Source organism: Archocentrus centrarchus, chromosome 13 (genome assembly GCF_007364275.1).
Source record: "Archocentrus centrarchus isolate MPI-CPG fArcCen1 chromosome 13, fArcCen1, whole genome shotgun sequence".
NCBI classification, from domain to species: domain Eukaryota; kingdom Metazoa; phylum Chordata; class Actinopteri; order Cichliformes; family Cichlidae; genus Archocentrus; species Archocentrus centrarchus.
In genome coordinates, this window is record NC_044358.1 from 22,218,850 (window position 1) to 22,233,404 (window position 14,555).

At 41.7% G+C, this 14,555-nt stretch overlaps 1 protein-coding gene across 1 annotated transcript; it reads left to right on the top strand.

Annotated features, from left to right (window-relative positions):
* The first annotated feature begins 5,176 nt into the window (after positions 1 to 5,176).
* Positions 5,177 to 9,085, top strand: LOC115789999 (extracellular calcium-sensing receptor-like). Its single transcript, XM_030743630.1, has 8 exons — positions 5,177 to 5,325; positions 5,823 to 6,117; positions 6,219 to 6,508; positions 6,625 to 6,920; positions 7,270 to 7,475; positions 7,614 to 7,835; positions 7,946 to 8,069; positions 8,181 to 9,085. The coding sequence occupies exons 1-8, from the start codon at positions 5,297 to 5,299 to the stop codon at positions 9,083 to 9,085; spliced, it is 2,367 nt and encodes a 788-aa protein (XP_030599490.1). The 5' UTR covers positions 5,177 to 5,296.
* Positions 9,086 to 14,555: the final 5,470 nt, after the last annotated feature.

The window sequence follows — 14,555 nt, forward strand, 5'->3', positions numbered from 1 at the left end:
ACTGAGATAAACCTACATATAAAGAATTACAGTAGTCCAGTCTAGACATGATAAAAACGTGTATGACTCTTTCAAAATCCTTACAAGAAAGATAGGGCTTTACTTTGGCCAACAATCTCAGTTGGAAAAAACTACTCTTCACCACAGAACTAATTTGTTTGTCAAAGTTAAAGGAGCCATCAATGATCACACCAAGATTTTTGACAGATTGATGGATGTATGACCGTAAGTGTCCAAGAGAGGCAACAGAGGTCCTCAACTGGTCAGCACAATCGAGCAAAAGAATCTCAGTTTTGCTTTCATTAAGATACAGAAAATTCATGTTTAGCCAATTTTTCAGGTCAGAAAGACAGTTCAACAAAATCTGCAATGAATTTAGAGCATTAGATTTCATTGGAAAATACATCTGAATATCATCAGCAAAACAATGAAAAGACAAGTTATATTTCCTAAAAACTGACCCCAGGGGTAGGATATATAAAGAAAACAGTAATGGCCCAAGACAGATCCTTGAGGCACACCACAGGAAAGACAGGCTACAGAAGAAGAATATTCACCCATACTTACAGAAAAAACTTCTGTTAGTCAAATAGGATTTAAACCAATCAAGTGCTGAGCCTCTAATACCCACACACTGTTCAAGGTGAGACAGAAGAATCGAATGGTTGACAGTATCAAAAGCTGCTGTTAGATCTAAAAGGATTAATATAGCAGGGCTTCCTGAATCGACAGCTATGAGAAGATCATTAAGAACTCTTAAAAGGGCAGTTTCAGTACTATGGTCGGACTTAAAACCAGACTGAAATTTTTCATAAATGTCAAATTCTGCTAAAAAGGCTTGTAGTTGGTTAAAAACAACTCTCTCCAAGACCTTTGATAAAAAAGGGAGCTTAGAAATGGGCCGACAATTACCAAGGACAGATGGATCTAAATTCTTCCTTTTTAAGAGGGGCTGTACAACAGCATGCTTAAAAGAAGTTGGAACAACACCTGAGAAGAGAGAGGTGTTGACCAAAGTTAAAATACTGGATCCAATAGTACTAAAAACATCATTAAATAAAGGAGCAGGGATACTGTCAGTAGAGCAATTCCCAAGACGTAGTTGATTGACTATGTCCGACAAATAAGGGAACGTAATTGGTTCAAACTCATCAAAAACAGCAGGACACAAGGGGGATATTAAGGGTTCTACAGCAACGAGTGTGGAATGCATAAGGCCAGAAATTTTGTCAGTAAAAAACTTTAGAAAGCTTTCACATAGCATGTTAGATGATGGCTCATGATCTGAAGCCAAAGGGTCAACAAGAGAATTAAAAACTCTAAAAAGAACTTTAGGCTTATGGCTATTAGCAGCAACGACATTGGATAAAAAGCCAGACTTTGCCTTCTTTACAGCACTTTGAAAGATACGCAACGTGTCCCGAAGAATTTCATAGGAGACCTGAAGTTTATCCCTTTTCCATTTTCTCTCTGCCTGTCTGCAGTTACGCCTGAGAGTGCGAATATCCTCGTTTAGCCAAGGCTCAGAATGTGTTTCAGAGCGTTTCCTTCTCAGAGGGGCCACACAATCAAGGATCTCCCGACAAGTGCAGTCAAACATAGTGAACAATTCCTCAACACTGTATTCACAGTGATCCAGGGCATACAAACAAGTTTTTTTAAAAGCAGCAGAAAACCTGGAGGCAGTTGAAGGGTTAAGTGAGCGTTGCCAGCGTGCAGGAGGGGATAAAATCTCACAGCATCTGACCGTGACCGTAAACAACAAAGGGAAGTGGTCTGAAATACAGGAATGACAGATTTCACTGATATCCACACATAGGCCATAAGACAGCACAAGGTCCAATGTGTGTCCTTTTTCATGTGTGGGACCAGCAACCGATTGACTCAAGTTAAATGACCCTAAGAGATCCAAAAACTCTCTGACCACAGGTTTAGACTCACAACAAACATGAATATTAAAGTCACCAACAATTAAGAAATGGCCATATTTAAGAGCAATTCCTGCGACAAAATGCATAAAGTCCTGAACAAAGTCTTTGTTAAATCTTGGAGGACGATACAGAACAGCACACAGGACAGTCATAGGGAAATTTGCCTCAAAAAGCTGCAGCTCGAAGCTGGCACAGCTATCAAACGGTACCTCACGGCAGTGGAAGAAGGATTTAAAAATTGAAGCTAGCCCCCCACCTTTACCGGTGGCCCTCGGAGAGCTGAAGAAATCACAGCAAGGGGGAAGAAGCTCAGAAAACAACACAGTCTCACCGTCTTGAATCCAGATTTCCGTTAGAAACATAAAATCCAATTGGCGTGACGTGAAAAAATCTTTAAAAATAAAAGTTTTGTTTGCCAGTGATCTGGCATTGATCAATGCCAAGCGTAAAAGCCGGTCCTCTCCAGCCAAAGATGCAGCCCGGTCCAGTGAGCGAAGATTAGATCTATCAGTACCGCGTCTGTGGCCTCGACCCCGCGGAGGAGCAGAATATGGCAGCAGCGGAATGGCACCGGATGAGCCCGAGGAACTCGGCACAACTGGACAGAGCCATCGCCAACACACTGCCGATAAGCAGCGAGAACGAGCCTTCATACTAGCTCTCACACCTCCTCCTTTACCCCGTCGTCTGAGACGCTTCCTACGGGGAGCTGCAGAGGTTCGACGCCACAAGTACACAAGTATGTCAAGCAAGTCCGGTGGACGGCTGGCTGACCAGGTGTCAAAGTTGTATATCGACAGAGACGCTTGGAAATCACGGATGTTAAGAAGTGACTGGCGATCATAAACGAGCAAAGCTGTAACATCTTGGCAGAAAAAACCAATGGATCCAAAAACAACAAATAGCAAACTGAACAGGCTAGGTAGACGACTCGCCGTAAACATTGGCGCCATCTTAGAAGTGACTTGTTCCATCTCGTAAGGTGTCTGGCAAAACACACACTCAGCAAACTTTATTTTTTGTCTATATCGCACATGCCTAGTAATAGGAAGTATTAAAAAACATGGGAGGAAAAAAAGAAGAGATGTACTTTTGCGAGATCTTGCAAATTTTTTTAATTTTAGGCCATGAGCTTCCACGTTAATCTTGATATTGCAGCATCCATTAGAACACTGAAAGGATCAGCGAGAGATTGCCAGCAAAAGTTGCCTTTAATTTGTAATTCAGTGGTTCCTGTTTGCTGTAACCATGCCAAAACTGTACCTGCATGAAGGAATTTTTCAGCACCGCATCTGAGTAGAAGCAATTTTTCAGCATAGATGTTTTTGTGGGAGAGGGGTGAAAACTACATGTGCGCGGAGGGTGTGGTCATGGAGAATGCAGGTAGCTCTTTCCCTGCATCTGGTGGTGTAGATGTCCTTAATCAGTGGTAAGCTGCACCCGATGGTTCTCTGTGCACACTCTGCAGTGTCTCCTTCTCCTTCTCCGCCACCATACAGCCAGCATACCACACAGTGAGGCAGGTGGTGATGATAATCTCCACCATGCAGCTGTAAATGGACCTGAGGATGTCTGTCTTTAGGTGTGCCCTCTTTAACTTCCTCAGGAAGTGCAAGTATTAGTGGGCTTTCTTAATGCCAGCTGTGGTGTTGGTGCACCAGGTAAGTGTGTTGGTGATGTGTACACTGAGGTACTTGATGGAAGGGACCATTTCCACCATTAGTCCCTCAGTGTAAAAAGGAGGGGGTGCCACATCAGTCCTAAAAAAATCCACCACCACCTATTTGGTCTTGTGGATGTTGAGGATGCAAAGACAACAAACTCATATGAGTTTGTTGTCTTTGCACCAGCGTGTCAGGACTTCACTATGAGACTGTTCTTGTAGTGAGTGCTGCAGCTGTGGGTCATTAGTGTGTATAGCAGTGGGCTGAGCACAATCCTGAAAACTGAGGCATGTGATTCCCCCAATAGAGAACACCCTCTGGTCTCCCTTGGGAGATGGGGACTACCACCCCAGATCTCCAAGCGATGTTGCAGATGCATGTCAACCAAGACAGCCCTACAACATCCAGAGCCTTCAGGAACTCAGGGCTAATCTCATCCACCCCAGGGGCCCTGCCACCAAGGAGTTATTTAACCACCTCTGTCATCCCTGATTGACACTTAAGTGTTAAAAGAAAATTTTTAAGTTCCCCCTCATGCAGAACCCCCTGCATGCAGATCTGTGTGCATGCAGAATGACACAAATGCTCATATAACCTTGTATTTTGTGTACAAACAATGTGTTAACAGTGAGGTAGCATCTAATAAGGCTTACTGCCAAAACGTACAGGCTTAGCTTACCATCTGGCAATAGGGACAGATCACTCCTGGAGCACCGGCATAAAGCAGCAGTGGATTGCCTTACTGACTGCCTGACTGTTGGCAAATACCACAATCCGGGAGCAACAACCATTCGCCATTATTTATTCTATTAATGACCCAACTGGCAATATTACTCTACAACAAATAAATGCATTTGTTAAAGACTATTATGTGGTTTTATAATGATTGCAGAAGAATTGATCTGAAGCTATCATTAAAGAAATTCTTAACAATATAAAAATACCAAAACTAAATGATAAACAGGCAGTGGCTCTGTTCTCGGCCTGTGCCAGGATGGTGAGCTCCTGGTGGGGTAGGCTGTCTGTTGCCTCTGATTGTCTGGGACTCCTGCCCTTTGACCATGATGGCTCTGTCTTGGGCCTCCCTCCTTCTTCTGTTGGGGTGGACATCTAGTTGTCATTGGGACGTGTGACCTCAGGTCTTTGGTACTCTGTGGACATCCCAGGTTATTCTTTGTCTGCCTCTGGCTCCTGGGGTGCGTTGTTGTGGCTTCTCACCATCATTATCAAGTACAGGTTGTGACAAAACCAAATACACACACACACACACACACACACACACACACACACACACACACACACACACACACACACACACACACACACACACACACACACACACACAAAAAAAAAACCTCTCCGTCTGAAGACTTATATAGAACTCTGAAAACAAATGTACACCCATATACACACATTGGATATCACGCAGGAATGGCGATAGCAGCTCCTGTAATTTGTCTGCTGTTGGCTGCATGTTTATTTCACCTGAACTCAGCTGTTTCCTTGGCAGTGTGCCAAGATGTTCTGAGTCAACTGGCTAGGTCTATCAGGGCTAGAACTGGTACTGTAACATCATCAGTGAATTGCAGACTGCAGGGAAGCACTCGTCTACCTGCATTCTCAAAGGATGGGGATTTTGTTATTGGTGGTAGTTTTGAGCTTCATGCCTACACTCACACAGTTTACAACAAGTACACCAGCATGCCTGATCCTGTGAAATGCAAAGGAAGGTCAGTAAATGGAAGAAGGTGATCACAATAAGTTGGACTGTGTAAGAATAAAAATGTTTTCACGTGTATTATGTTCTGTGGTATTACATTGGATCCATGTAGCTCTGGGAAAAAAAACAAAAAAGAACAAAACAAAAAGAAAAGCATTCTAAGAGTAGTCAGTAATTTATACTTTTTATAGTAATGTTTTTTGTTTTCAAAATAGAAATCATATACTGTCTTAAACAACAATTTTATAGATATTAATCAGGAAATGCAAAAAGTTGATATCTTCATCTTTACTTTTCAAGTGATTTCTCATTCTATCATTTTCTACTATTTTGTGCTGAATTTAACTAGCTGAGTAACCTTTGATATACATTTGATCCACTGATAAACTGCAGTGATTATTTAACTATGGTCCAAACCTGAAAATCTTCCTGACTATGTTTTCTGTTGAGATTTAACATGACTTAATTAAATAGTCTAAATTCTAACAGTGACACAACTGTCTGCAGCATTATCACCAGTGAACTGCAATCATCACGTGCAATGGTCTTTGCCATAGAAGAGATTAACAACAGCACAGAGCTGCTGCCCGGAATCAGGCTTGGTTATCAGATCTATGACTCATGTGCATCAGTGCCTGTGGGAGTACATGTGGCATTTCAGTTTTTGAATAGCTTCGACCCTGTGTTTTACACTGGTAACAGTTGTTCTCAATCTGGTATGGTGATGGCTGTTGTTGGTGACTCTGGGTCTACGACATCAATCAGCATAGGACAAGTCATCAGTTCCTTTAATATTGCTCAAGTAAATATTTAAACTTTCTAGCAAACTTTGTATTTAAAATATGCATGTGCATGGTATTTTATTTTGCAGTTATTTGACTCTTTTTGTATCTTTTGGTTTAGGTGAGCCACTTTGCAACATGTGCATGCTTATCTGACAAGCAGCAGTATCCAAGTTTTTTAAGAACAATCCCCAGTGATCAGTTCCAAGCTGAAGCTCTAGCCAAGCTGTTAAAACACTTTGGCTGGACTTGGATAGGTGCGGTTCGGTCAGATTCAGATTATGGAAATAATGGAATGGCATCTTTTCTAGAAGCAGCACAGAAAGAGGGGATCTGTGTGGAATACTCTGTATCGTTTTATCGGACTCACCCACAAAGCAAGATTCAGAAAGTAGCAGATGTTATCCGCAGGTTGTTCATCACAGATATTTGATGTGCAAATATTAGTTGATTGTCATCTAAATAAATCTTTGATGGTGTGACAACAGATAAAAAAATTATTCTAATGCACTATATTGTCTCTCAAGGTCTACAGCTGTGGTTGTTGTGGTATTTGCAGCTATAGGGGACATGAGGATCTTGTTGGAGGAGCTATCACGTGAACCTTCCCCACCTCGACAGTGGATAGCCAGTGAGTCATGGATAACATGCTCTGAATTAACAAGGTTCAGATTCTGTGCTGGGGCCATTGGATTTGGCATTCAGACGTCTGTAATCCCAGGTCTCAGAGACTTCCTGCTGAATCTCTCTTTCTCTCAAGTGGCTGCTTCTGAAATACTTACTGAGTTCTGGGAGGATGCGTTCAACTGCACACTGAAAACAAGTAAGACATTTTTCTTGGTTTTAAAATGATCCCGTCAAACTTCTGGTGTTACAAAGTCCACTGCTGCTTCATGAGCTGACCCATTTTCACTCAAAATCTACTGATAATGAGCAAATATGAAGTGAACACAGGTGTCTGTCTGCATATTTTCACACTTGCTATGATGACTTTTCAGGTTAAGTTCATGAGATTTATGTCAGGTGTTATAGATTTTATATATCTATATATTTTAACTCTTTTACAAATATGACTCATTGTGCTTACATTACTGGTTAAATTTAAAAACAGGACATCTGAGATCTAGTTTAAATTTGAGCACTGAAAACATCTGCTCTTTTTGTGTGTTAAGTTTCTGCTGCAGACAAGAAGGTGTGTGATGGAACTGAAGACATACAGAATCTCCAAAACCCATATACTGACACATCTCAGCTTAGAATAACTAACATGGTGTACAAGGATGTGTATGCAATAGCACACGCCACCCATAATGCAGTGTGTCGGGGGAAAAATGACACAGCTAAGTGTGACAAACTAACCAAGTTAGAGTCCAAAGAGGTCAGCTGAAATGAATTTTAATGCCAATGTCTTTCTTCACTTATAATATGACTGGGATGAAATGAAACATTAATTTTAGTAATATTGCATCTTTTTTCTTTCTCTTCACTCTTTTTCTGTCTTAATTCATCTGTACAGGTTTTAACTCAGCTGAAAAAAGTAAATTTTTCCCAAAATGGTTATGACGTGTCATTTGACGCTAATGGAGATCCTGTGGCTATTTATGAGCTGGTTAACTGGCAGAAAAGTGAGGGTGGCATCATTGATATGGTAACTGTAGGGATGTATGATGCATCACTGCCAGTGGGCCAGGAGCTCCGGATTGATAGAAACATAACCTGGATGGAGGGTAGTACACAAGTAATGAGTCAAAGGACAAGAAACTGATTAATTAAACTTTAGTAAATAAGATTTTTACAGCTGTATAGTAAATATTTACATCTACTATGCTGCATTAATGTCTTTGACAGGTGCCCGTGTCAGTGTGCACAGGCAGTTGTCCTCCAGGAACTCGTAAAGTGCTGCAGAAAGGAAAACCCATCTGCTGCTATGACTGCATGCCATGTCCTGAGGGAGAGATCAGTAATACTACAGGTAAAATAAAATACTCTTCATGAATGTAAAATGTTTTTGTTGTGCACACATTCAAATATAAGAAATTATGAGCAGCCCTTCATATCTTTTTTTTTTTTCTTTTTACTTCAGACTCAGCTGATTGTTTATCCTGCCATAAAGAATTCTGGCCTAATGCAAAGAGAGACATTTGTATCCCTAAGCCTGTGGAGTTTCTTTCCTTTCAAGACACCCTTGGAATCATCCTGGCTATATTCTCAGTTCTTGGTGCCTGTCTGGCCATCATAACTGCAGCTGTATTTTTTCATCACAGGACATCTCCAGTTGTCAGAGCCAACAACTCTGAGCTGAGCTTCTTGTTGCTCATCTCTCTGACTCTGTGTTTCTTATGTTCATTAACTTTCATTGGAGCACCATCTGAGTGGTCCTGCATGCTGCGTCACACTGCATTTGGCATCACCTTTGTTCTCTGTATCTCCTGTGTACTTGGGAAAACTATAGTGGTTTTAATGGCTTTTAAAGCTACACTTCCAGGTACCAATGTAATGAAATGGTTTGGGCCTCCACAGCAAAGAATGACTGTTGTGTCTTTCACCTTTATTCAAGTTTTAATTTGTACTATTTGGTTGGTACTTAGCCCTCCCTTCCCAATAAAAAATCTAACCACATACAAGGAGAAAATCATACTGGAATGTGCTTTAGGCTCTCAAATTGGCTTCTGGGCTGTGCTCGGGTACATAGGCCTCCTTGCTTCATTTTGCTTTGTTTTAGCTGTTTTAGCACGTAAATTACCTGATAATTTTAATGAAGCCAAACTTATCACCTTCAGCATGCTGATATTCTGTGCAGTGTGGATCACTTTTATCCCAGCATATGTCAGTTCCCCTGGGAAATTCACTGTGGTTGTAGAGATTTTTGCCATTCTGGCCTCCAGCTTTGGATTAATGCTGTGTATATTTGCTCCAAAGTGCTTTATCATAGTGTTTAAGCCCAAGAAGAACACTAAGAAACATTTAATGAGCAAAAATCAATCCTAGTTTATCAGAGTTTTGGACATGACCAACATCCCTACAGGAAGCTCAAATTTTACATATTCATTGCACAGAACATTTTTTTTTTCAGATCTTAGTTAAATCAAATATTTACAGCTTTCTTCTTTACAGTTTACATCCGATTAATCTGTTATCTAATATAATACCTGTAGTTCCATCCATCCATCCATCCATCCATCCATCCATTCACTTCCGCACATCCTGTTAAGGGTCGCGGGGGGGCTGGAGCCTATCCCAGCTGTCATAGGGCGAGAGGCAGGGTACACCCTGAACAGGTCGCCAGCCTGTTGCAGGGCCAACACAGAGGGACAGACAACCTTTCACACTCACATTCATGCTCTCATTCACACCTATGGGCAATTTAGATTAGCCAATTAACCTAACCCCAGTAAGTGCATGTCTTTGGAAAGTGGGAGGAAACCGGAGTACCCGGAGGAAACCCACGCAAGCACGGGGAGAACATGCAAACTCCACACAGAGAGGGAGAGGCCTGGGCCAAGGTGGAATCGAACCCAGGCCTTCCAGATGGTATTCTAACTGTGAGGCAGCAGTGCTAACCACTACGCCTCCGTGCTGCCCTAATACCTGCAGTTGTTTAATGAAATGTCTTTTCAGAGGTAACCGCATAAATAAATATTATTTCATAAAATAAGAATTTTTGTCTCTGTTGTTTAATACATTTGCTTCTAATATTTCCATTTGTATGGAACAAGATGCCTAAAAGTAAAAATGTAACTTTAATGTGAGGTGAATGAGGTTTTTCATAGCTTACTCTGGAAGAATTTTGATCATTTAGTCATGCAGTGTGTCATGGTCCCTGGCTGTTTTGTAGCGTTTTTCTTTTGCTATCTCTGGTGTGTGGGTGTGTGTGTGTGTGTATGTTGGTGGGCGCATCTCTCTGGAGCTGTGGTTGTGAGTCTCCTCCCTCCTGGGCCAACCTTCATAGAAGCTGTTTCCACACCTGTTTCTGATCAGCTTGTCATCCTGCTCTTTTTAAGCTGGCAGTAGGCTTTCACCCATCGCTGGATCGTTGATTGTGAACCAGTTAGTTTCAGCCATCTCTCGTGAGTCTCTGTTGTCTATCTCCGCCTTGACTTACCTGTGTCTTCTTTGTGCTAAGATTCCCCCAAGTGGAAGTGTCCCTGGAGACCACAGCCCAGTCTCACCCCCCCAACGCCCACCTCTCTGCCTGCTCTCCACACCACCCCTGGAGCCCTATTCATCTCTTCCACCACCGGAGCCCCTTTTCCACCTCCATTCCAAGCCCGCCTGCCCATCTCCCTTTCCTCACTGTAAATAAAGCCTTGCACTGAACCCATCCCTCTGTATCTGCTTTGAGTCCACAGCACCTAACTGTGACACAGTGTTCCACCTGGAAACCTTGGGTCCTGGCATTCATGTGGATGCTACTTTGAGAGATAGCAACATGAATGTTGCTTAAGCAAGCACAGAACAGTGGCCTCCTGTGAGGGTTGTCACAGCTCCCCAGACAGAACAATGCACCCAATCCACCAGAAATCTCTTCAGTAACATTTTCATATATTTCTGTGTTACAGGTCCCAAGTGTCAGGATTATTGCAACAGTGATGTGCGCAATCTGAAAACCATAGAATAGGAGAGAGCGATGACGACCGGAGCACTGCTGTTCACATCCAGACTGCGTCTTTTATTTGTTATAACCAACAAACCCTTCAATGAACAACATAAACGCATTACTGTTCTTTATAAACTTTGTTTATCTTACACACAAGTAATACTTAACTCCAACACACTTCCTTTGTCATCTCTTCACATCACCAACTGTCATTTAGATGGAGACAACTAAGGCACAGTGTATTACACAGGATAAATCAACTGGTTTTAAACTTAATTGCATTTAGCTGCACATTAACTGGTTTAAGCATCAAAATGTACTCTAAATTTAACCTACTAATTACCAAAAATTCAATTACGATATTTACAGCAAATATAACAGTCAACACAGCATCATTCCAATTTAACCCTTTGAATTCTCATGCTTAATGTACAAAGAACAATTTCTCTCTCAATAAATTCAGTTAAGCTTACTTTGCTCTCAAACTCTGTTACTTTATGAATCACAAATTAACACATTGAATATTATTCAAGCCAAAGCAAAACAAAACTCCTAAAACCGGAGTTGTTAAAATATCGCGGTCTTTCATTCACCTAATCCCGCGAGACTTCCCCAGCGCGGGCTAGCATTCTGCCGATCTAAACCTCGGCTGACTAAACTTGCCAACATAAGCAGAAAAGTGCACAAAACTCTGTTCACATCCAGACTGCGTCTGAGGCCGACAGGAGGTCCGCCCCCAGACCAATCCAGCGCAACGCCCACTAAACAAAGGTTCCGCTTCGCCACCATTTCTCTCCCATCCACATTAGGACAGAACTCAATACAGGCAGATTAATATGCCATAATGCATACAAAATATAATTTGTTCATTTGTTTTCTCTGAAGAGAGTATAAATTGCATATGAAAAATATTTCAATGTTACAAAACCCAAAATAATGTGGTGACATTTTTAGGAGCACCACACCTGCTCTAACAAGTCACCAAAATATACTGTAACGTTGTAAACACACTTCCACAGTCGGCGATGTTCACAACAAAGGTCGTCTTTATTACCAGAAAAACGGCTGCTGTAGGCCACAGCCACGCCAACCACAACTACAACAACGGAACAGCAACACACACACACAGGCAAGCTCTCGGTCTTTTCTCTCTCTCCATGCTGCCTTCACGAACCTCCCGAACAGTCCGAAATCCCACAACATCAACACGCTCTCTAACTAAGAGAATCGCTACAATACTTTCATAAATGACGAACAGCAACAACATCGACAAGTTTAGGATTTAAATACCAATTGTTAGCAACCCATTTTTAAAAATTTTTTTTGGAGGCATGTAGCTAATGGTAAACCAGCACACAACTTTTTTAAAAGATAACATGCACAAAATGGGACACTATACATTAAACATAAAATCAGTGTTATTGAAGCATTAAAATTTAAAAATATACATCATAAAACAGTGATGAACTATACTGGCAATTTCAGAATGTCTTCAGCGGTTTATCGGGAATAAGGTTTTTTTTTGTCTTTAGGAGTTGCTATCATTAATTTAGCAGGCAAAGAAATTATATATGCTTTTTTGGTACATTCTAATGTCTGTCACTTGGTGTTGGCTCTCACTGCGGTATTGTATCACTTCCTGTTCCTGTTTCGGAGCACAGTGTTTTGCTGTCTGTTAGCTGTTATATCTGTATAACTCGATTTATGTGGATAATAACATATTTTAGTGTAATCTTCACCTACTTTAAATAGCATACTCTTTGCTGAATCACCTGTATTCACATTACTCACTTTATTTGTTTTTAGAAATTCGCTAGCTTAGCTCAGCTAGTAGCTTAGCCCTTAGCCGACTCACTACCAGCATGGCTTCTTCTCCTGTCTCTCCTGCACTTTCCTGCTCTGAGTGTCACATGTTTAGTTACTCCTCGGCCTCCTTTAGCAGTAACGGTACTTGTAATAAATGTAGTCTGTTTGTAGCTCTGGAGGCCAGGCTTTCTGAATTGGAGACTCGGCTCCGCACCCTGGAAAATCCTGCATCTAGCCAGGCCCCTGTAGCGGGTGCGGACCATGGTAGCTTAGCCGCCGTTAGCTCCCCCCCAGCAGATCCCGAGCAGCAGGGAAAAGAGGCCGGCTGGGTGACAGTGAGGAGGAAGCATAGTCCTAAGCAGAAGCACCGGGTACACCACCAACCTGTTCACGTCTCTAACCGTTTTTCTCCACTCGGCGACACACCCGCCGAGGAACAAACTCTGGTTATTGGCGACTCTGTTTTGAGAAACGTGAAGCTAGAGACACCGGCGACCACAGTCAAATGTCTTCCAGGGGCCAGAGCAGGCGACATTCATGGAAATTTGAAACTGCTGGCTAAGGCTAATCGTAGATTTGGTAAGATCGTTATTCACGTCGGCAGTAATGACACCCGGTTACGCCAATCAGAGGTCACTAAAATTAATATTGACTCGGTGTGTAACTTTACAAAAACAATGTCGGACTCTATAGTTTTCTCTGGGCCCCTCCCCAATCAGACCAGGAGCGACATGTTTAGCCGCATGTTCTCCTTGAATCGCTGGCTGTCTGAGTGGTGTCCAAAAAATGACGTGGGCTTCATAGATAATTGGCAAAGTTTCTGGGGAAAACCTGGTCTTGTTAGGAGAGACGGCATCCATCCCACTTTGGATGGAGCAGCTCTCATTTCTAGAAATCTGGCCAAATTTAATAACCCTTCGAAAAAATTGACTACCCAGGGTTGAGACCAGGAAGCAGAGTTGCAGTCTTACACGCCTCTCTGCAGCTTCTCTCCTCCTGCCATCCCCCCAAAACCCCATCCCAATAGAGTCGGTGCCTGCTCCCAGACCACCAAAAAACAAAGCTAAAATCAGCAAAAAGCTATTTAAGCATAAAAATTCAAAAACAATAAATAATACAGCTTCATCAACTGCACCAAAAAATAAAACAATTAAATGTGGATCGTTAAACATTAAGTCTCTCTCTTCCAAGTCCCTATTAGTAAATGATTTAATAATTGATCAACGTATTGATTTATTCTGCCTTACAGAAACCTGGTTACAGCAGGATGAATATGTTAGTTTAAATGAATCAACACCCCCGAGTCACAGTAACTGTCAGAATGCTCGAAGCACAGGTCGAGGAGGAGGAGTAGCTGCAATCTTCAATTCCAGCTTATTAATTAATCAAAGACCCAGACAAAGTTTTCATTCTTTTGAAAGCCTGACTCTTAGTCTTGTCCATCCTAATTGGGAAAATCAAAAACCTGTTTGATTTGTTATTATCTATCGTCCACCTGGTCCTTACTCAGAGTTTCTGTCTGATTTCTCAGACTTTTTATCTGATTTAGTGCTCAGTTCAGATAAAATAATTATAGTGGGTGATTTTAACATCCATGTAGATGCTGAGAATGACAGCCTCAACACTGCATTTAATCTATTGTTAGATTCAATTGGCTTCTCTCAAAATGTAAAGGAGCCCACCCACCACTTTAACCATACTCTGGATCTTGTCCTAACATATGGCATAGAAACTGAAGACTTAACAGTATTCCCTGAAAGCCCCCTCCTGTCTGATCATTTCTTAGTAACATTTACATTTACTTTAATGGATTACACAGCAGTGGGGAATAAGTTTTTTTTACAGTAGAAGTCTTTCTTAAAGTGCTGTAACTAAGCTTAAGGATCTAATTCCTTCATTGTTATGCTCTTCAGTGCCATGTGCCAACACAGTGCAGAGCAGCTACCTAAACTCTGCTCCCAGTGAGGTCGATTATCTCGTCAATAGTTTTACATCCTCACTGCGTATAACTTTGGATACTGTGGCTCCTCTGAAAAGGAGAGCTTCAAATCAGAA